Genomic DNA, 22,200 nt, shown 5'->3' on the forward strand with positions numbered 1-22,200 from the left:
CCTCATCCTTGACAATCAACTCCCAACAGCTTCCCAACCACTGATGCCAAGCTAACAGGTCTATAATTTCCTTTTTGCTTCCTTGCCCCCTTCTTAAATAGCGGACTGACATTTGCAATCTTCCAGTCCTCCGGAACCAGGCCAGAATCTATCGACTTTTGAAAGATCATTGCTAATGCCTCCACAATCTCCACTGCTACCTCCTTCAGAACACAAGGGTGCATTCCATCTGGTCCAGGAGATTTATCTACCCTTAGATTATTCAGCTTCCTGAGTACTTTCTCTGTCGTAATTGTGACTGCGCATATTTCTCTTCCCTGACACCCTTGAACGTCCGGTATACTGCTGATATCTTCCTCAGTGAAGGCTGATGCAAAATACTTGTTCAGTTCCTCCGCCATCTCCTTATCTCCCATTACAATTTCTCCAGCATCATTTTCTATCGGTCCTATATCTACTCTCACCTGTCTTTTACTCTTTATATAATTGGAAAAGCTTTTACTATCCTCTTTGATATTATTTGCTAGGTTCCTTTCATAGTTCATCTTTTCCTTCTTAATGACCTTCATAGTTTCCTTTTGTAAGCTTTTAAAAACTTCCCAATCCTCTGTCTTCCCACTAAGTTTTGCTTCCTTGTATGCCCTCTGCTTTGCTTTTACTTTGGCTTTGACTTCTCTTGTCAGCCATGGTTGCATCCTTTTTCCATTTGAAAATTTCTTCTTCTTTGGAATATATCTGTCTTGATTTAATATCTGATATCTGATTTAACAGATATCCTGTTAAATCACATCTGCACTCTCTCTAAAACTTCCACATCTTTCCTATAATGAGGTGACCAGAACGGAACACATTATCCAAATGTGGCCTAACCAGAGTTTTATAGAGCTGTAACATTACCTCGGGGCTCTTGAAAAAACACGTGGACAGGGAGATGGATAGGACAGGTTTACAGTGATGTGGGCAAATGGGACTACATGACAAGACTGTCTTGGTTGGCATGGACCAAATGGGTCAAATAACCAGTTTCCCTACTGTGTGACTGTATGAATTTAGAGCTCTGTTGAAAATCAACAGAACACTGTCCCCATGCTTTCTGTCCTTGACCAATTTCTTTGCATTTCCCTGAGTGGTTACTGGTTTGGTATCTTCTCTAAAATGCTTTCTGAAAATCTGTTTATTCACCTTTAATTCTTCCAAGTGCAATATTTAATTCCATAATACTGTGGGCGAGGTTTAATCGATGCAGTTTGCAGATTGGACTCTGTAGTTCATGGTACAACACGTTTTTGGATGCTTTTTTGAATTGTTTTGTGTGATTTTGATCGGAGCAGACTGGTGCTGCGTCCTACAGATAGCGAGAGAGGTGGTGCTGGATATGCCTGGACACTTCTGATGACTTTGTGATTTGGTGTTTTGTATTCAGTTTTCTGTCTTTTTTTCTTGCCGTTTGTGCGATTTGTTCTTTTATTTTGTGCGTTGGGTGTCTGATATTTTTCTTGAAACAGGTTCGGTGCTTTTCCTTGTTTTGTGGCTGTCTGTGGGGAAGATGAATCTCGGAGTTGTATACCGCATTTTGACCTTGCTAATAAATGTTCTTTGAATATTAGCCAAGATTAGAATTCCTAGCTGATGAGATCTTAAAATTTTCACCACAGCTCAATATGTATGACTATAACACATCAATATCAAATATCTTTACTTCTCATAAAACTTTAAGAGGCAAGGAGAGCACCTGAGAATTGTTTGCGGGTCAGGTAGCCTAGGGAAGTTGCTATTTATCTTGCAGCTCCAGTGGCAGTAGAGTGCAATACAGAAAGTTACAGTACTTTGCAAAAGTCTTAGGCATCCTAGTTATATATAATATACACGTACCTAAGAGTCATGTACAGTGCTGCAGATTTTAGGTACGACATAAAATGAGAGACTCAAGTGTCCTTGCAGCAGAAGTTGAATCGTTAACAGTTTAACGGGAAACGGGCAAAGAAGAACTGCTAACGGTTTGCCCAGGCTTCTTGTTCTTCTTTGCCGAGTGCAAGAACATTACCAGAAGGCCAAGGATGCTGATTATCTGCCTTTTCTACCAGATTATTGTGCACGATACAGGGCAACGGGGGAAAAGGGTTTAAAAAAAAAGGATATTGATTAAATTTACCTTTTGCTCCCTCAGAAACAGGCACCCAAGAATCGGAAGGGACACACTGCTGTGGTGTTTGAGGCTCAGATGTTCATTTATGGAGGTTATGTTGACATAGTGGGACCCTCCCAAGAATTCTGGAGTTTTGGCTTTGGTGAGTAGAAGTGGGTGACGAGGTGGAGATACGTCTCTACCAAAGGAGGTGTTAAGCGCTCCTTCCTGCTAGCCTGCAGGTCACACTTGGGCAAGGTGTAGCATCTACTTGTCCCCCACCCCCCCCCCCCCCCCCACTGATCAGGGTCACGTGAAATCATGGGAGCAGCTGGTGCGTATCACAAGTCCTTTTGATTTAACCACTGATACCAGGCAGACAATCTCTGAAGAGTATTGATAATGGCTGGGGTTACCCATCTTGTAAAGACACTGCCCAGAATAAGGCAATGGCAAACCACCTCTGCAGAAAAATTTGCCAAGAACAGTCATGGAAAGTCCATGATTGCCCACGTCACATAAAGAACAAACAAGCAAAAGTTGTAGCAAATCATCCAAATGATTATGTGGAGTATGACAGTACAATGGTTGAGGGACTGACCTACCATCCAGTTCAATGCTCCTGGCAGGCATTGACGGATGTTTGAATTCCATGCAACCATAAGATATAGGAGCAGAATTAGGCCATTTGGCCATTGAGTCTGCTCTGCCATTTCATTATGGCTGATTCATTTTCCTCTCAACCCCATTCTCCTGCCTTCTTCCCATAACCTTTTGCACCCTGACTAATCAAGAACCTCTCAACCTCTGCCTCAATACACACAATAACCCGGCCTTCACAGCTGCCTGTGGCAAGGAATTCCACAGATTCAACACTCTGGTGATGATCTCCGTTCTGAGACTGAGTCCTCTGGTCCTTGACTCCCCTGCTATAAATATCCCCTCCATGTCCACTCTATCTAGGCCTTTTCAATGAGATCTGCCATCATCCTTCTGAATTCCATCTATCAAAGGCCCAGAACCATCAAACGTTCCTCACATGATAAAGCCTTTAAATCCCGGAATCATTCTTGTGACTGTCTTTGAACTGTCTTCAGTGTCAGCACATCCTTCCTTGAATCAGGGGCCCAAAACTGCCCAGAATGCTCCAAGCGAGGGAGCGGGGAAAAGGACATTGAGGTGAAGACCGGATCAATTGTTAAACATTGGAACAGGTTCAAATGCCAGATCGCTTCCTGTGACTCCTGTCTATGTTCATGAGGATTACAGCAGGGGGACGTCATGTGATGACGTAGGATCGCAACGTGGAAATCCAGCTCTCCCGTAAAAAACCAGTAAAATAATGTTTAGGTGAAGAAAAGTTAGTAAATACCTTTTAAAAATTACTTATAAACTACTCAGGACTGTCTTAAGATATGCCTCCTAAACAGAAATAGAAGAAAACTACTACTTTGAAGACAACACAAGTTGGAAAAGAATCAAGGCCGGCCGCCATGAAAGAGCCTCAGGCTCAAGTGCATTTTACCTCCGGTGATACAGAACAGGAAATTGCGGCAACATCAACCGTTTCCAAAAAAAAATAGCAACAGGAATTGTGCATGCGTGAAGGAAGGGGCATGCACAAACACGAGCAACCCAAACTACAAATCCCAGCTATGATCAGAACTGAAAGTGAATATGAGGTGGAATTAGATTCTCTGGATAAATCAGACGAAGATGAAGAGACAAACAAAGAAGAGCAACAGGAAGAGGTTGGAGGTGATATTGGAGACATAAAAAAATCTTTGGTGCAAATAATGCATGAATTAAAAGCATTAAAAGAAATAAAGATTAAAATATGAAGATTATGTTTGATAAAATGATGAAAAGACAGGACAAAATGGACAAGAAAATTAAAAACTTGGAAGAAACAATGGGAGACACCATTGATAGAGTGAATAAAATGGAAGATAATATTTCTGCCTGGACATCAGAAAGAAAATGGTTGTTGGAAAAAGTGGATGTACTTGAAAATTTTAGCAGACAAAATAATATTAAGATTGTTGGACTTAAAGAAGGTATAGAGGGAGAGGATCCAATAATTTTTTTTCAAAAATGGATTCTGGAAATGGAGGAAGGAACCCAGTTAATTGAAATTGAAAGGGCTCACAGAACCTTAAGATCAAGACCTCAAGTTGATCAAAACCCACGATCAATCTTGATAAAAATGCTTAAGATATCAAGATAAAGAAAAGATCCTGAAGGCGGCTGCCCAATGTGCCAGAAAGAGAAACAGGCCATTGATGATAGAAGGGAAACAGTTCTTTTCTATCGTGATATAAGTTATGACCTTTTGAAGAGAAAGAAGGAATTTAAACCAGCGAAAAAAGTTTTATGGGAAAAGGGTTATAAATTTATATTGCGCCACCCGGCAACCCTGATAATTTTTTTGGATGACGGAAAAAGAAGATCTTTTACTGATTAACGGAATGCGGAAGAACTTGCACAAGAACTCCCAATATTTGCTAACCACAGCCAAAGATTTTAAAGTGAAACAGATTAAAGATGAAGACAGGGACAGTGAATGGAGTTGATGGATGTTTAAGGACAGAAGAATATTTAAATACATTCTTAATTATATGATACAGGGGGAGAAAGGTAAAAATTTGAGAAATATTAATCGAGAGTAGTGATATTATTTTTTCTTCTCTTACATATACTTTTTTGTTTCCGGGGAGCTGGGGGAACTTCGGATCATATATGTAATCATGGCGATTGCCATGACCCGCACAACGGAGGGGGTTAATGTTGTGTTTTTTCTTTATTCACAACATTAGTAGGGGGGTATTTTGTTATTTTTTTCTTTATAATCTATTTTTCTTTAATCTTTCTTTCTTTGCCTGGACAATCGGGGGGGGGGGGGGGGGAGACACGTAGCAACACGGAGAATTTTAAAAAGATTCCCCAAGGTACTATGAAAGTTGAAAGGTTAGGTATTACTATAGACTGGAGTAACCCTGTTAAAAATAATGACTAATTTACTGAATTTTTAAAGTTTTAATGTTAATGGGCTTAATGGACCGGTGAAAAGAAAAAGAATTTTAACATACATTAAGAAAATGAAAATAGATATAGCTTTTTTTTAAACAAGAAACACACTTAACAGAGATAGAACATCAGAAATTAAAAAGAGATTGGGTCGGAAATGTTATTGCAGTTTCATTTAATTCAAAGGCGAGGGGAGTTGCAATTTTAGTTAATAAAACTTTACCAATTAAAATACAAAATGTTTTAATTGATTCTGTGGGGAGATATGTAATTATACATTGTCAAATTTTTTCAGAACTGTGGACTCTTATGAATATTTATGCACCAAATGAAAATGATGTAAAATTTATACAAGAGGTCTTTTTGAATTTGGCTGATGCACATGACAAAATATTAATAGGTGGAGATTTTAACTTTTGTCTAGACCCAGTTTTAGATAGATCAACAAAGGTTGTTACAAAATCAAAAGTAGCAAAATTAACTATCATTGATGAAAGATTTAAATTTGATTGATATATGGAGAAGAATTAATCCAAAAGAGAGAGATTACTCATTTTATTCAAATAGACATAAAACTTATTCAAGGATAGATTTTTTCCTATTATCAACGAATATTCAAGACAGAGTGAAAAATATGGAATATAAAGCAAGAATATTATCTGATCGTTCCCCCTTGACAATGATAATGATGGATAAAGAGGAATTGAATTACAGATGGAGATTTAATTCAATATTATTAAAATGTCAAGATTTTTGTGATTTCATGAAAAAGCAGATTCAGTTTTTTTTAGATACAAATTTACATTCAGTTGATGATAAATTTATAGTATGGGAAGCAATGAAGGCAGATTTGAGAGGCCAGATAATAAGTTATACTTCTAAAATTAAGAAGGAATATATGGTACAAATAGATCAATTGGAAAAAGAGATTACAAAATTAGAAAAAAATCTCAAAGATATATGACAGAAGAAAAACGAAGACAACTTGTTAACAAGAAGTTACAATATAATACACTTCAGACATATCGAATAGAAAAAGCAATTATGAGAACTAAACAGAGATATTATGAACTAGGTGAAAGATCACACAAGATTCTTGCTTGGCAGTTAAAAACAGACCAGATTTCCAAAACGATAAATGCAATTAGAACAAGTGTAAATAAAATTACTTATAAACCTTTAGAAATTAATGTAACTTTTAAGAATTCTTATTCTGAACTGTATCAATCAGAATCACAAAATGATAATGTCGAGATAGAAAGGTTTTTATCACAAATAACTCTTCCAAAATTGAATTTGGAAGAACAGAAGGGATTAGATATACCTTTTACATTAAAAGAGGTCAAAGAAGCTCTAGGATCACTTCAGAGTAATAAATCCCCAGGAGAAGATGATTTTCTGCCCAAATTTTATAAAAAGTTTAAAGATTTACTAACTCCTTTTATGGAGTTAATATACTAAGCGGAAAGTACGCATAAACTTCCAGAATCTTTTTCGACAGCTATTTTAATAGTATTGCCAAAAAAAGATGGAGATCTTTTAAAACCAACATCATATAGACCTATTTCTTTGTTGAATACTGACTATAAAATAATAGCAAACATTTTATCTAATAGATTATCTAAATACTTACCAAAATTAATACATATGGATCAAACAGGATTTATCAAAAATAGACAATCGGCAGATAATGTAACTCGGTTACTTAGTATAATTCATTTGGCACAAAAGAGGGAGGAAATGAGTGTAGCTGTTGCCTTAGATGCAGAAAAAGCATTTGATAGACTTGAATGGGATTTTTTATTTAAGGTATTGGAAAAATATGGATTAAAACCTTAAATACTAATCCCAAAGCTAAAGTAGTGACAAATGGTCAAATTTCAACATCATTTCAGTTAACAAGGTCCACTAGACAAGGTTGTCCATTATCACCTGCTTTATTTGTGTTGGCGATAGAACCATTAGCTGAATTAATTAGAACGGACCCAGATATTATGGGTTTCAGAGTTAATCAGGAAGAATATAAGATTAATTTATTTGCTGATGATGTTTTGCTTTATTTAACAAACCCATTGTATTTGTTGTGTAAATTATCTTCTAGATTGGAAGAATATGGGAAAATATCAGGCTACAAAATATATTGGGATAAAAGTGAAATACTACCCCTTACTAAAGGAGATTATAGTCAATGTCGACTAATAACTCAATTTAGATGGCCGATAAATGGTATAAAATATTTAGGTATAAGAGTTGATAATGATATAAAGAATTTATATAAATTAAATTATTTACCATTATTGAAAAAAATTCAAGAAGATCTTGGTAAATGGATGACATTACCAATAACATTAGTAGGCAGAGTAAATGCTGTAAAAATGAATATATTCCCTAGATTACAATATTAATTCCAAACACTACCAATACAATTACCGCAGAAGTTTTTTCAAGAGTTAAATAAATGTATGAGGAAGTTCCTTTGGAAAGGTAAGATGTCAAGAGTATCATTGGAAAAATTGACATGGAAATTTGACCTAGGAGGGTTACAACTTCCAAACTTTAAGAATTATTATAAAGCAAATCAACTTAGATTTATTGCATCTTTTTTTGATGAAGATAAAGCGGCATGGATTAGAATAGAATTAGATAAAATAGGAGAAAATATACCAGAAGATTTTATATATAAGTGGGAATCTAAATGGATACGGGAAAAGAAAGAATCTCCTATATTAAAAGATTTGATTGATTTATGGGATAAGATAAATGTTGATGATGAGATAAAGAAATCTTTATTAGCAAAGAGACCTTTAATTCAAAATAAACTTATTCCTTTCACAATGGATAACCAACTTTTATACAAATGGTTTCAAAAAGGGATTAGATATATAGGAGATTGTTTTGAAGGAGGTATATTAATGTCATTTGATCAATTAAAGAATAAATACAAAATATCAAACAACACTTTTTAGTTATTTCCAATTAAGGGCTTATTTAAGAGATAAATTGGGTCAAACAATGTTATTGCCGAAACGTAATTAAATAGAAACTTTAATTCAAAAAGGAAAAATTTAAAAATGTATTTCTTGTATGTATAGTTTGATTCAAAAACAGGCAATTAAACAAGGAATTCATAAGTCAAGACAAAAATGGGAAACTGATTTGAATATTAAAATTGAAGAAACAAGTTGGTTAAGACTATGTCTTGACAGTATGACAAATAGAACAAATGTCCGGTTAAGATTAGTGCAATATAATTTTTTACATCAATTATATATTACACCACAAAAAATAAATAAATTAAACTCATTTATCTGATCAATGTTTCCGATATAATCAAGAAATTTGTACTTTTTTACACTGTACTTGGTCTTGTTTTAAAATTCAACCTTTTTGGACAAATTTAAGAATTTTATTGGAACAAATTATTGGAACACAACTTCCATATAATCCAACATTATTTTTACTAGGTGATATTGAAGGGATAAAACGGAAATCCAAACTGAATAAATATCAGAAAGAATTCATAAAAATTGCATTGGCAGTAGCCAAAAAGGCTATTGCAGTTACTTGGAAATCGGATTCATACTTAAGTATAGATCGTTGGAAGAATGAAATTTTTAGCTGCATTCCACTTGAAAAAATTGCTTATAATTTAAGAGATAAATATGAAATATTTCTGAAAATTTGGTGCCCTTATTTACAAAAGATAGGATTAAATATATAGGTGCTCTCTGAAGATAAAATTATTGGTTATCTGGGGAAATAAATAAATATATATACTAAAGCTATTATGAACTCCATGGAGCATGTGGGGATCTTCCAATATCCAGGCATTCTTTCTTTCTTTTTTCTCTTTCTATAGGGATATGTTAGGGGGAGGGGGGAAGGGTTGATAATTTTTTAATATAGTTTTTTTCTTTCTGTAACCTATTTGAAAATTCAATTTAAAAAATTTATAAAAAATATAAAAGGATTACAGCATCTTTCTTTCTTTTTACAATATTTTTATTCAGAAGAAAAAAAGATTTACAGAGTGCAACACATAGATACATCTCAACATAACTTGTGTACATTCATATATTGTGATAAAATTGATCAAAATGTTATAGCATATCACATAAAGGTATACCACTCTGTAATCAAAAATTTAAAGATAGGTCATACATCATAAAAAAAAAATTGATATAAAAAAAGTCAACCCCCTACCAACTACCAAAGAAAAAAGCTGATGGATGATAATGGATAAATTAGAAAGGAAAACATATTCGCTTAAGAAGAGAAGATAAAAATATACATAAAAGTCTGTGCACTGTTAAACTTTATAAATTGGAAAAGTAATTTAGGAAAGGTCCCCAAAAATCATAAAAAGATTGTTTCGAATTTAAGACTGAGCAGCGGATCTTTTCTAAATTTAAATACGACATAATATCACGTAGCCATTGATGATGTGTAGGAGGGGTAGACTCCTTCCATTTAAGCAAGATTGCTCTCCTTGCTAAAAGAGAGGTAAAAACTAAAACCTGTAGGTTAGAAGTATTTAAAGTTATATCTTCATCTGCAATAATACCAAACAAGGCAGTAAGGGGATTTGGGTCAAATTGGACCCTAAAAAGTTGTGAGAAGGTATGGAATACTTCCTGCCAAAACTTTTCAATTTTAGGGCAAAACCAAAACATATGAATTAAAGAGGCATCAGCAGAGTTGCATTTATTACAAAGTGGAGAAACATTCGGGTAAAAACTGGAGAGCTTCTGTTTAGAAATGTAAGCTCTATGAACCACTTTAAATTGTAGAAGAGAATGATGGGCACAGAAAGATGATTTATTAACCCGTTTAAGAATTTTGTTCCATCTTTCGTCAGAAATCTGGCAATTTAGGTCATCCTCCCAAGCTTTATTTTATTCTAAAAAGTCTTGTCTAGACTCAATCAACAAGTTTATAGATACCGGTAATGGAACCATTAACAAAAGGTTTTAAATTTAAAAGATCATCCAGTAATTTTTTATCAGGACCTATAAGAAAAGTAGTTAATTGGGAACGTAAGAAATCTCTAATTTGAAGGTATCTGTAAAAATGTTTTTGGGAGTGCAAATTTAGTTGACAATTGGTCAAATGAAGCAAGAGATCCTGAGATCAACAGGTCCCAAAAACACTTAATACCTAGTTCATCCCAAATCCTTAAAGACTTTGTCAGTTATGGAAGGGTTAAAAAAAAAATTAAGGAGAATGGGAGATGATAATGAAAAATTCGCTAAACCAAAAAATTTCCTAAATTGAGACCAAATCCTTAAAGTTTGCTTAACAATTATGTTATCTGTTATTTTATTTGCTGAAAAAGTAGAATATGATCCAAGAAGAGAGACAATAGAGGAATTTTTTACAGAACTAACTTCTAAGGAGACCCATGATGGGCAATCTTTATGATAAATATAGTAAGACCAGAAAGTAATATTCCTTATATTGGCAGCCCAATAATAAAACCTAAGATTGGGTAGGGCTAATTCTTGCATGGAAGGTTGCCATTTCAGTCCATGATCATGTGTCAGAAATGGGATCAGTTAATGACCGAATAGTTCTAAAGTTACTCTTTAGAGGGATGTACTGTAATCTGCTTTCAGCTGTACTTGCTGCCAAGAACATTTTTTATCTGTCCTTTTGGTCACTGGCCTCCATCCAATGAACGCACAGGCAGAGTGTGCAAGGCATGTTGGTTGGTGCCTTCTGTCTTTACTCACAAACCAGAAAACCCACATCCTACTCTCAAATGGCCTGATGCGAGCTGAAATCTGACCCGACAAATCCTGTAACTAGACCTAGGGGTGCCACTTTAAGTGCTCAGAGCCTCACTCAAAATCCCAGTACTGCACCCCATTCTGCTCGCAAACAACAGTTTGAATATCCTTGCTTCCTGCACCCCCCCCCCCCCACGTAACCACGGTACTCCCACAGAAATCTCAACATGCACTGCGCAACTCTATGGGGAGTATGTAAGAGGTAAGTGGTTTTTATACAGTGAGTACTAGGTGCGTGGAAAATGAGAGGCAGATACATAAAGAGCATTTATAAATCTCTTAGGCACGTGGAGTATAGAAAAATGGAGAGACACGTAGGGGGAAGGGTCAGATTCTTCTTGGGGTAGGTTATAAGGTCTGCAAATGGTCTGCACAGCATTGTAATATTACAGTGTTCTGGCACTTTGACCCTACTGTTCTGTGCCAACCAAGATTCCCAGCTAAGTTTGCTGTGTGTACCAAATATTTCACTAAACCTTCTGCAAACTCCGGTCAATCTTCCATTGATCCTGCTGTAGTTACTATTCTGTAGATTTGCTGAGTATGCCTGCAGGAAAATGAATCTTAGGGTTGTATATGGTGATGTATATGTACTTTGATAAAAATTTATTTTGAACTTTGAAACCTTTCCTATCCTTGTACCTGTTACTCTGGCAGCTCATTCCAGTGGTACTGTAAGATAGCAGTGAGTGTAGCGCTATTACAGCCTTAGAGCCGGGTTCGATTCCCACCACGGTCCACCCACGTTCCAAAGAACTGGTCACGTGTGTAATTGGGCCTGTTATTATGCTGAATCTCTAAATATCTGGGGGAGAAGGTTGCCCCCTCAATGTGGAGGTTAGGGCTGAGTTTGGGGGCAGTTGATGGGAATATAAAGAGGTCACAGGGAAAACCACTGTGGGAATGGGATTTCTCTGTGAACTGGCAGACATTGTGGGCCAAGTGGACGACTCTATGTCATTAAGAGTGTATGGAAAATTGAATTTTTCTCCAGAGAGACAGGTTCAGCTGACCAAAAGGCATTCTGGCTTATTGCCTATCCTGTGATCTTGAGGCAGTACAGGGAAAATGCTCCCTTTTGTTTACAAGGGACCATCAGATGTGGAAAAGTACAGTGTACAGTATTCAGTAGCCAAAGATGACACCATGATAACCATCCCACTGTAAGCAACCCAGACACCAAGCAGAATTAAAATTGTACCCAAGTCTACGAGTATGAGAGAATGCTTGTACATGGCTGTTTCCAGATTGTAAAACAGTGTTTTGTTTTCCTTCAACAGGAGCCAAGGTTTGGTGCCCAGTGTTGGCCTCCTCTGGTGATGTAGGTCCTGGGCCACGATACAGTCACTCCGCAGTTGTCTACAACAGTGGAATGTACTTGTTTGGTGGGCTGGTTGGACTTGTGGAGCAGAATGACTTCTGGAAGTGGGATTTCATTGGTGGCACTTGGTCCAAGATTAAAGCACGGTAAATAGAGTCTGCAGCAGATACATTTCATCCCAAGTTATTGCTCTGCCAGTGAACAAAACAAAAAAGATTCATAGAACAAAGTACAGGCCTTTTGACCCATAATGTTGTGTTGATCTTTTAACCTATTCCTAAGTTCAATAGACAATAGACAGTAGGTGCAGGAGTGGGCCATTCAGCCCTTCTAGCCAGCACCGCCATTCACTGTGATCATGGCTGATCATACACAATCAGTACCCCGTTCCTGCCCTCTCCCTATATCCCTTGACCCCGCTATCTATAAGAGCTCTATCTAACTCTCTCTTGAATGCATCCAGAGACTTGGCCTCCACTGCCTTCTGGGGCAGAGCATTCCAAGTATCCACCACTCTCTGGGTGAAAAAGTTTTTCCGCATCTCTGTTCTAAATGGCCTACCCCTTATTCTTAAACTGTGGCCTCTAGTTCTGGACTCACCCATCAGCGGGAACATGCTTCCTGCCTCCAGCATGTCCAATCCCTTAATAATCTTATATGTTTCAATCATACCCTTCCCTCCTGCATAACCTTCCATTGTTCTATCATCCAGCGTTCTGAAAAGCCTCTAATGTAACAGTCTCTAACACCACCCCTAGCAGCAGGTTCCATGCACCCCCCACTCTCTGTGTAAAGAGTTTGCCTCTGACATTCCCCCTATACTTTCCTCCAGTTGCCTCAAAATTAGTAATAGGTAGCCGTTGATTCCAGGGGACCGTGGGTTTGTGCCTCTGGTGGACCGTGTCCTCTCCAGGGCGCAAGCCTGGGTGGGAAGATTTGAAGAACCGGCTGTTGCCCATGCGGCGGGTTCCCCCTCTCCACGTCACTGATGTTGTCCAAGGGAAGGGCAAGTGTCGATACAGTTTGGCACCAGTGTCGTCACGGAGATTGCCAGAGTGAAGTTGTAAACAACATCAAACTGCCTTAGGGACCCCGGCTTTGGATTTCTTCCTCAGGATTTACTCCTGAAGCCTTTCCCATGGGTGGGAATGGCCACAAGTCAGCAGAGGTTTAAAATCAGAGTTTTCCGTCCAAGGCTGACAAGCCCCACCTGCCCAAAGCAACTGGCTTTGAGGTGCTAGTGGTCCGCCTTTGTCCCTTCTCTTGTCAGTAGAAACAGTTCTGCTGGGCCTAGTAGCTAAGCCACACGTGAAGGCCAAGAGTTGACCTTGGTTGTCAGAGTCTGTTACAGTTGCATGCCGTTTGGAGCACTTTATAGATAGTGGGAGCTTATCCCTACTACCATCACCAACTATGAGAACCTTAGGAACCTGCCTTAAAAAGCCCTAGCTCTCTTAACCTATCTTCGTAAGACATGCTCTCCAATCCAGGCAGTGTCCTGTTAAATTTCCTCTCTAAAGTTTCCACATCTTTCCTATAATGGGGCGATATACACTGAACACAATATTCCAAGTGTGGTCCAGCAAGGATTTTACAGAGCTTCAATATTATCTCTCTGTTCTTGACCTCAATTCCTCCAACTAATGAAGGCCAGCATAGCACACACCTTATCAACTTGCAAAGCAACTTCATTCTAATGATTGTTGGTCCTATCATATATCCATTCCTTAATTATCATTACTCCTTCCTTTGTTACTAGCAAATTCACATTTCTTTGCTCTGAGTATCTATCTGTCTCGCATTACATCTCTCCCCAGCTAGATAAGCCCTCAGTGCTGTAGCTCCTTCCCTTTGAGCACCCTCTGTGCAAAATGCAGTCAGTTCGTTGCTGTGTAGAGAGCCTCAGGACATTTTATTGAACGAATAGAGCTAGTCCCTGCTTGTTCCTGTTGGCTGCCAGGCCAGTAATCTAAACCACCAAGAGGAAAACTCTGGGATGTAAACTTGTGTCTCTTTATGAGGTGCTTAATGTCACTTGGCTACCTCCAGTCCTCAATACAATTCAGTCCTTCATTACTTAATGCAATCCTGTAACTTGCATTGTTTTTACATGTAATTACCAAACCGGATTCAGTGGTATTTCCTGATATGTAACACCAATCCCTTGGCTCTTCAATTAACCTATTACACCCGAGATTTTTTTAGACTATAAGGCATAGGAGTAGAATTAAGCCATTTGGCCTATCGAGTCTGCTCCGCCGTTTCATGATAGCTGATCTATTTTTGACTCTCAACCCCAATCTCTTGCCATCCCTCCTTACCCTGACTAATCAAGAGTCTTTAAACATACATTTTCATCATTTTTAAAAGATCTGCAAGTGACGTTTAGTGTTGGCTGTTGTTTCTCACTCAGCCAGAAGGTTGATGGTAAAGTCACATTTAATTGCAAAATTCTGGGCTGAAAATACAGTGCAGTGTTTTATTTTATTTAGAGATACTGCATGCCTTTGAACCACACTGACAACCCCGCTTCAACCCTATTTGGTTCACGGGGCAATTTACAATAACCAGTTAACTTACCCGATACGTCTTTGGACTGAAGAAGGAAACCGAAGCTCCCATACATTCCACGTACAGACGCCCCATGGGGGGTGCCGGAATTGAACTCTGATTGTGGTGCCCAACTGCAAAAGTATTCTAATTGCTAATCTGTTAAGGTGCAAAGGGACTTGAGTGTCCTCATGGAAGATTCCCTGAAGGTTGACCTGCGGGTTGAGTCAATTGTGAGGACAGCAAGTGCATGCATTTCGAGGAGACTAGAATATAAGAGCAAGGATATGATGCTGAGGTTTTATTAAGGCAATTCTCAGATCGCATTTAGATAATTGTGAGCAGTTTTGAGCCCCTTATCTAAGAAAGGAAATGCTGGCATTGGAGAGGTTTACAAGAATGATCCCAGGAATGAAAAGGTATAAGGAACACTTGATGGCTGTACCTGCTGGAGTTTAGAAGAATGAGGGACAGCCATCTCATCTGAACCTATCGAATAATGAATAACCTAGATAGAGTGGACTTGGAGAGGATGTGTCTAGTGGGGGAATCTAGGATCAGAAGGCACGACCTCAGAATACAAGGATGTAGCTTTAGAACAGAGATATCCTCCCTAATTTTTTAATATTTATTTCAATCTATTTCAATTTTTATTTCTAAAACCTTATTTGATTCCTTAGACTCTATTATTTTATCCTATCTATGGAAGGGTAAGCGTTCTAGAATTAATAAAGCTTATCTTCAAAAATCTAAAAAAGGTGGCCTGGCTTTACCTAATTGTCGTCTATACTACTGGGCAGCTAATATTCGTTGTCTTACCTTCTGGTCCTTTTTCATAGCCAGTCTGACTGCCCTAAATGGGTAGCAATGGAGCTGAACTCTACTAAGAATCTCTCTATTTCTGCACTTCTTGGATCTGCACTCCCTAGTAGTTTGCTTAGACTAATTGTTAACTCTCTTGTTACACATACTCTACGAATATGGGTCCAGTTTAGGAAATTTAATAGTTTCTATGATTTTTTCCCTTTCTAGTCCTATTTTACATACTCATCTTTTTCTACCTTCTATGCACGATTCAACATTTTATGATTGGTATAGAAAGGGCATTAGGCATTTTGAAGATCTTTTCATTGATAATCGTTTCACATCTTTTCAACAATTCTCTGCTAAGTTTAATCTACCTAATGTCCATTTCTTTAGGTATCTCCAAATCAGACTCTTCATTAATCCTTTATTACCCAACTTTCCTGAGATGCCTGAGAAAAACACTGTGGACTTGTTTCTTTCTGTTAATCCACTGGGTAAAGGTTTAATTCTTTTATTCGTGATAAATTAGTGCCTTTACGGCGCGCCCCCTTTGAAAAAATTAGAACGGCTTGGGAGCATGACTTATCTGATGTGGTCTGGGACTCAATTCTCAAGTCAATTAACTCAACTTCTCTTTGTGCTCCCCACTGTCTCTTACAGTTTAAGATTGTACATAGGGCTCACATGTCCAAATCTAAATTGTCCTGATTTTACTCTAACATTAGTCCTGTTTGTGATAAGTGCAAAAGTGGTGAGGCTTCTCTTATTCATATGTACTGGACCTGCCCTAGTCTAGAGAAACTTTGGAGAGATGTTTTCCTAACCTTATCCCATATTCTGAATTACTACTTAGAACCTAACCCTCTGATTGCTCTTTCTGGTTCCTTGGCTGAGACAGATAGACATTTGAGTCCGACTAAATGTCAAACATTATCTTTTGCTTCTCTTCTGGCTAGCCGTTTAATTTTCTTTAGGTGGAGAGATGTTGCCCCACCCACACATGCTCAATGGCTTAATGATATTATGTCCTGTTTAGACCTTGAAAAAATTTACTACTCACTTCTTAATTCGGACATAAAGTTTCATAAGGTGTGGGGACCTTTTCTTGAATATTTTTAACTTTTCTTTAGATTAAGTTTTTTTTTCAGCCCCTTACTTTCAGCTTTTTTTCCTTGGTAGTAGGCATTATTATCTTTTGTTCTTATTTTCATGTACAGGTTTGGGGGTTTGAATATTCTGATTTATATTTCCTACATTTTGCTGTGGTTGGTCTGGAGTTTTTTTTTCTTTGCGGGGGGGTGGGTATTAACTTTACACGACTTTAGTTTGGGTGCTTTTTTTATCATTATTTTGAATCATATCACTATATGTTTATCTTGCACTGTATTAATCTCTTATTTTGGTCTTGGAGTTTTTTTTGTTGTTGTAGTGTTGTAGAAATGCAAAAAAAAAATCAACCTGATAGCATGAACATCAAAAACAAAAGAACAGAGATGAGGAGGAATTTCTTTAGCCGGAGGGTGGTGAATCTGTGGAATTCATTGCCACAAATAGCTGTGGAGGCCAAGGCTTTTAAGGTGGAGGTTAATAGGTTCTTGATTAGTCAGGGCGTCAAAGGGTATGGGAAGATGGCAGGACAACGGGGTTGAAAGGGATAATGAATTAGCTATGATGGAATGGTGGAGCAGAGTCGATAAACCAAATGGCCTAATTCTGCTCCCATGTCCAATGGTATAAAAAGAAAGTCAGCCATGACCTGATGCACTCGCTAAGCAGGAACATGGGGCCATTTGCTCCACTCCTGTAATTTCATAGGTTCATGAAACCTGATTGTTTTATCAACATTGATACCATAAGCTATAGAAGCAGAATTAGGCCATTCGGCCCATCATTTGCTCTGCTGCTTCATGGCTGATCCATTTTCCCTCTCAGCCCCCACCTTCTGCATTCTCCCTGTATTCCCTCATGTCCTGACCAATCAAGAATCTGTCAGCCTCTGCATTAAATATACTCAATGACTTGGCCTCCACAGCCACCTGAGGCAACGAATTCCACAGATTCACCACTCTCTAGCTAAAGAAATTCCTCCTCTCCGTTTTAAGAGGACACCCCTCTATCCTGAGGCTGTGTCCTCTGATCGTAGACTCCCCCACCATAGGAAACATTCACTCTATCTAGGTCTTTCAACTTTTGATAGATTTCAATGAGGTCAACCCTCTTCTTCTGAATTCCAGTGAGTAGAGGCCCAGAGCCATCAAACACTCCTCATATGACAAGCCTTTCAATCCCAGAATAATTATCATAAACCTCCTTTGAACCCTTTCCAATGCCAGCACATCCTTTTCTTAGATAAGGGGTTCAAAACTGCTCACAATACTCCAAGTGAGGCCTCACTAGTGCTTCATAAAGCCTCAACATTCTTGCTTTTATATTCTAGTCATCTTGCAATGAATGCTAACACCACATTTATCTTTGCCACCAACTCAACCTGCAAATTGATCTTTAGGAACTCGTGAATGAGCAGGAGTATGAGAAGAGAGCTACCTTTTCACTTGGGTTCGCACTCAAGATTAAAAATACAGCACTTCTTGGCAGTTCTTTGGAGTTAGTCTGTGACCAATCACTGAACAGGATTCATTAGAAAGGTTGAGTGAAAATGAGGCAGACGCAAGCAGAGTGGTCATTAGTGTGAGTGGGCCAGTGTTGGAGTGGCTTGGGTGAGGTAAATATCTAGAAAGTATCTCCTCTTCTTTACTCTTCATTCCTCATCAGTCAGGGCACAGTTAGTGTAGTAAGAATGGCTCCAGGGGTGGTGCTTTGTCCAGTGTGTGAGATGTAGGAATTCTGGGAAACCTCCAGCCTCCCGGATAAACACATCTGTACCAGGTACACGGAGTTGCAGCTCCTCAGAGAATGAATTAAGGAACTGGAGCTGTAGTTGGATAACCTTCGGCTCGTATGAGAGGACGAGGAGGTGGTAGATAGGAGCTTACAGGGAGGTGGTCACTCCTAGGCTGCAAGAGGCAGGTGACTGGGTGACTGTCAGAAGGAAGGGGAATGGGCAGCCAGTAGAGAGTACCTGTGTGGCTGTTTTTCTTCAATAATAGATATATCACTTTGGACATTATTGAGATGGACAACCTACTTGGGGAGGGGGGGAGCTGCAGTGACCGGGGTTCTAGCATTGAGTATGGTGCTGTGGCTCTGAAGAGAAGAGAGGTGAAGTGGACTGATAGGAGATTGAGAAAATCGGGTTGGTGCCAGATCCCAAGAGGGGTAATTTCTTGAATACTTACGAGATGACTTTTTAGAGCACTCGTGGTTGAGCCCACTAGGGGATCAGCTATTCTGGATTGGTTGTTTTGTAGTGAACCAAAATTGATTAGAGAGCTTAAGGCAAAAGAATCCTTAGGGGCTAGTGATCATGATCATTCAATTTGATAAAAAGCTAAAGTTGATGTATCAGTATTACAGTGGAGTAAAGGGAATTACAGACGCATGAGAGTGGAGCTGGCCAAAATTGATTGGAAGGGAACACTAGCAGGGATGACGGCATGGCTGGAATTTCTTGGAGCAATTTGGAAGGCGCAAGATATATACTATACAGGTGTCCCCTGCTTTACAAATCATTGCTTTTACAAAGGACCTACATTAGTAACCTGTTTTTGCATTACAGAGAATTTTCACTTTAAAGAAAATTTTTCCCATATAAATGAATGGTTCTTCGTTTTACACGATTTCGGCTTAAGAAAGGTTTCACAGGAACACTCTACCTTTGTAAGGGGGAGGGGAGAGACCCCTGTACACAAAATTCTGGAGGAACTCAGCAGGTCAGGCAGCATCTGTGGAAAAGAGTAAACAGTTGGCATTTTGTGCTGAGACTCTTCTTCAGGACTGAGAGGGAAGGGGGTAGACGCAGGATGTATACCCCAAAGATGAAGTATTCTAAAGGCAGGATGATGCAACCGTGACTGACAAGAGAAGTCAAAGCCAATGTAAAAGCAATAGAGAGGGCATATAATCGAGCAAAAATTCATGCAAAGTTTTTAAAAACGAACAGAAGGCAACTAAAAAAAGTCACAAGGAAGGAAGAGATAGAATACAAAGGTAAGCTAGCCAATAATGTTAAAGAGGATACCAAAATTTTCTTCAGATACATGAAGAGTACAAGAGAGGCAAGAATAGATATCAGACCACTGGAAAATAATGCTGGAGAGGTAGTAATGGGGGACAAGAAAATGGCAAAGGAACTGAATAAGTATTTTGCATCAGTCCTCACTAGCAGTAGGCCAGAAGTTCAAGAGTATCAGGGGCCAGAAGTGTGTGAGGTTGCCATTACTAGAGAGAAGGATCTTGGTAGACTAAAATTTGCAAGGCTGCGAGTGAACTGCTGATTTTTTGGAGCAAAGGGAGTTATTTACTACTCGGGTTAAAGAGAGCCATGAGACTACGCAGGCACGTGACGTCAGCCAGTAGACCGCAAAAGGTTTAATAAGTCAGCCATATCCAGCGGGCAGCGGAGTGAGAGGTTGGCTCAACAGGCTTAGGCGGTAACGGGACGAGGCGAGGTAGGAAGTGTGTGCGAGGCCAGTTTTCTGCGCTCGTTGTCAGATGTGGGAGCTCCTGGAGTTCTCCAGCCTCCCGGACAGCCATATCTGTACCAGCTGTGTCCAGCTGCAGCTCCTGAGGGACCGAGTTAGGGAACTAGAGATGCAACTCAATGACCTTCACCTAGTCAGGGAGAGCGTGGAGGAGTTACAGGCAGGTGGTCACACTGGGGCCACGGGATACAGACAAGTGGGACAGTCAGGAGGGGGAAGGGGAAGAATCAGGTACTAGAGAGTACCCCTGTGGCTGTACCCCTTGACAATAAGTACTCCTGTTTAAGTACTGTTGGGGGGGGGGCGAACAGCCTACCTGGGGGAAGCGGCAGTGGCCATGCCTCTGGCACAGAATCTGGCCCTGTGGCTCAGAAGGGTAGGGAAAGGAAGAGGAAGGAAGTAGTGATAGGGGACTCTATAGTTAGAGGTCTGACAGGTGATTCTGTGGACATAGGAAAGAAACTCGGATGGTAGTTTGCCTCCCAGATGCCAGGGTCCGGGATGTTTTGGATCGCGTCCAAGATATTCTACGGTGGGAGGGAGAACAGCCAGAGGTCGTGGTACATATTGGTACCAATGACATAGGTAGGAAAAGGGAAGAGGTCCTGAAAAAAGACTACAGGGAGTCAGGAGGGAAGTTGAGAAGCAGGACCGCAGGATTACTGCCTATGCCACATGACAGTGAGAATAGGAATAGGATGAGGTGGAGGATAAATGCATGGCTGAGGGATTGGAGCAGGGGTCACGGATTCAGATTTTTGGATCATTGGGACCTCTTTTGGGGCAGGTGTGGCCTGTACAAAAAGGATGGGTTGCACTTGAATCCCAGGGGGACCAATATCCTGGCGGGGAGGTTTGCTAAGGCTACTGTGGAGAGTTTAAACTAGAATTGTTGGGGGGTGGGAACCGAATTGAAGAGACTGGGGAAGAGGAGGTTAGCTCACAAATAGAGAAAGCTTGTAGACAATGCGAGAGGGAGGATAGGCAGGTGAGAGAGAAGGGATGCGCTCAGACCGAAGGCTTGAGATGTGTCTAATGCAAGGAGTGTTGTGAACAAAGCGGATGAGCTTAGAGCGTGGATCAGTACTTGGAGATATGATGTGGTGACCATTACAGAGACTTGGATGGCTCAGGGACAGGATTGGTTACTTCAAGTGCCCGGTTTTAGATGTTTCAGAAAAGACGGGGAGGGAGACAAAAGAGGTGGGGGCGTGGCACTGTTGATCGGAAATAGTGTCACAGCTGCAGAAAAGGTGGACGCCATGGAGGGATTGTCTACGGAGTCTCTGTGGCTGGAGGTTAGGAACAGGAAGGGGTCAATAACTTTACTGGGTGCTTTTTATAGGCCGCCTAATAGTAACAGGGATATCGAGGAGCAGATAGGGAAATAGATCCTGGAAAGGTGTAATAATAAGTTGTCGTGATGGGAGATTTTAATTTCCCAAATATCGATTGGCATCTCCCTGGAGCAAGGGGTTTAGATGGGGTGGAGTTTGTTAGGTGTGTTCAGGAAAGTTTCTTGACACAATATGTAGATAAGCCTACAAGAGGAGAGGCTGTACTTGATTTGGTATTGGGAAATGGACCTGGTCAGGTGTCAGATCTCTCAGTGGGAGAGCATTTTGGAGATAGTGAGCATAATTCTATCTCCTTTACAATATCATTGGAGAGAGATAGGAACAGACAAGTTAGAAAAGTGTTTAATTGGAGTAAGGGGAATTATGAGGCTATCAGGCAGGAAATTGGAAGCTTAAATTGGAAACAGATGCTCTCAGGGAAAAGTACGGAAGAAATGTGGCAAATATTCAGGGGATATTTGTGTAAAGTTCAATATCGGTACATTCCAATGAGACAGGGAAGTTATGGTAGGGTACAGGAACCGTGGTGTACAAAGGCTGTAATAAACCTAGTCAAGAAAAGAAAAGCTTACAAAAGGTTCAGAGAGCTAGGTAATGTTAGAGATCTAGAAGATTATAAGAC

The 22,200-nt window shown here is 39.4% G+C and overlaps 1 protein-coding gene across 2 annotated transcripts in view; it reads left to right on the top strand.

The window, feature by feature from the left end:
* The window catches only part of klhdc3l (kelch domain containing 3-like), a 113,313-nt gene that overhangs the window by 55,438 nt on the left and 35,675 nt on the right, over positions 1-22,200 (top strand). For both annotated transcript variants that reach the window (XM_073027001.1, XM_073027011.1), the window contains exons 6-7: positions 2,168-2,288; positions 12,222-12,408. In XM_073027001.1, coding sequence (XP_072883102.1) covers positions 2,168-2,288; positions 12,222-12,408 — 308 coding nt within the window. The remainder of the gene's footprint in view (positions 1-2,167; positions 2,289-12,221; positions 12,409-22,200) is intronic.

The sequence above is a fragment of the Hemitrygon akajei genome, chromosome 2, assembly GCF_048418815.1.
Source record: "Hemitrygon akajei chromosome 2, sHemAka1.3, whole genome shotgun sequence".
Classification (NCBI taxonomy): Eukaryota; Metazoa; Chordata; class Chondrichthyes; order Myliobatiformes; family Dasyatidae; genus Hemitrygon; species Hemitrygon akajei.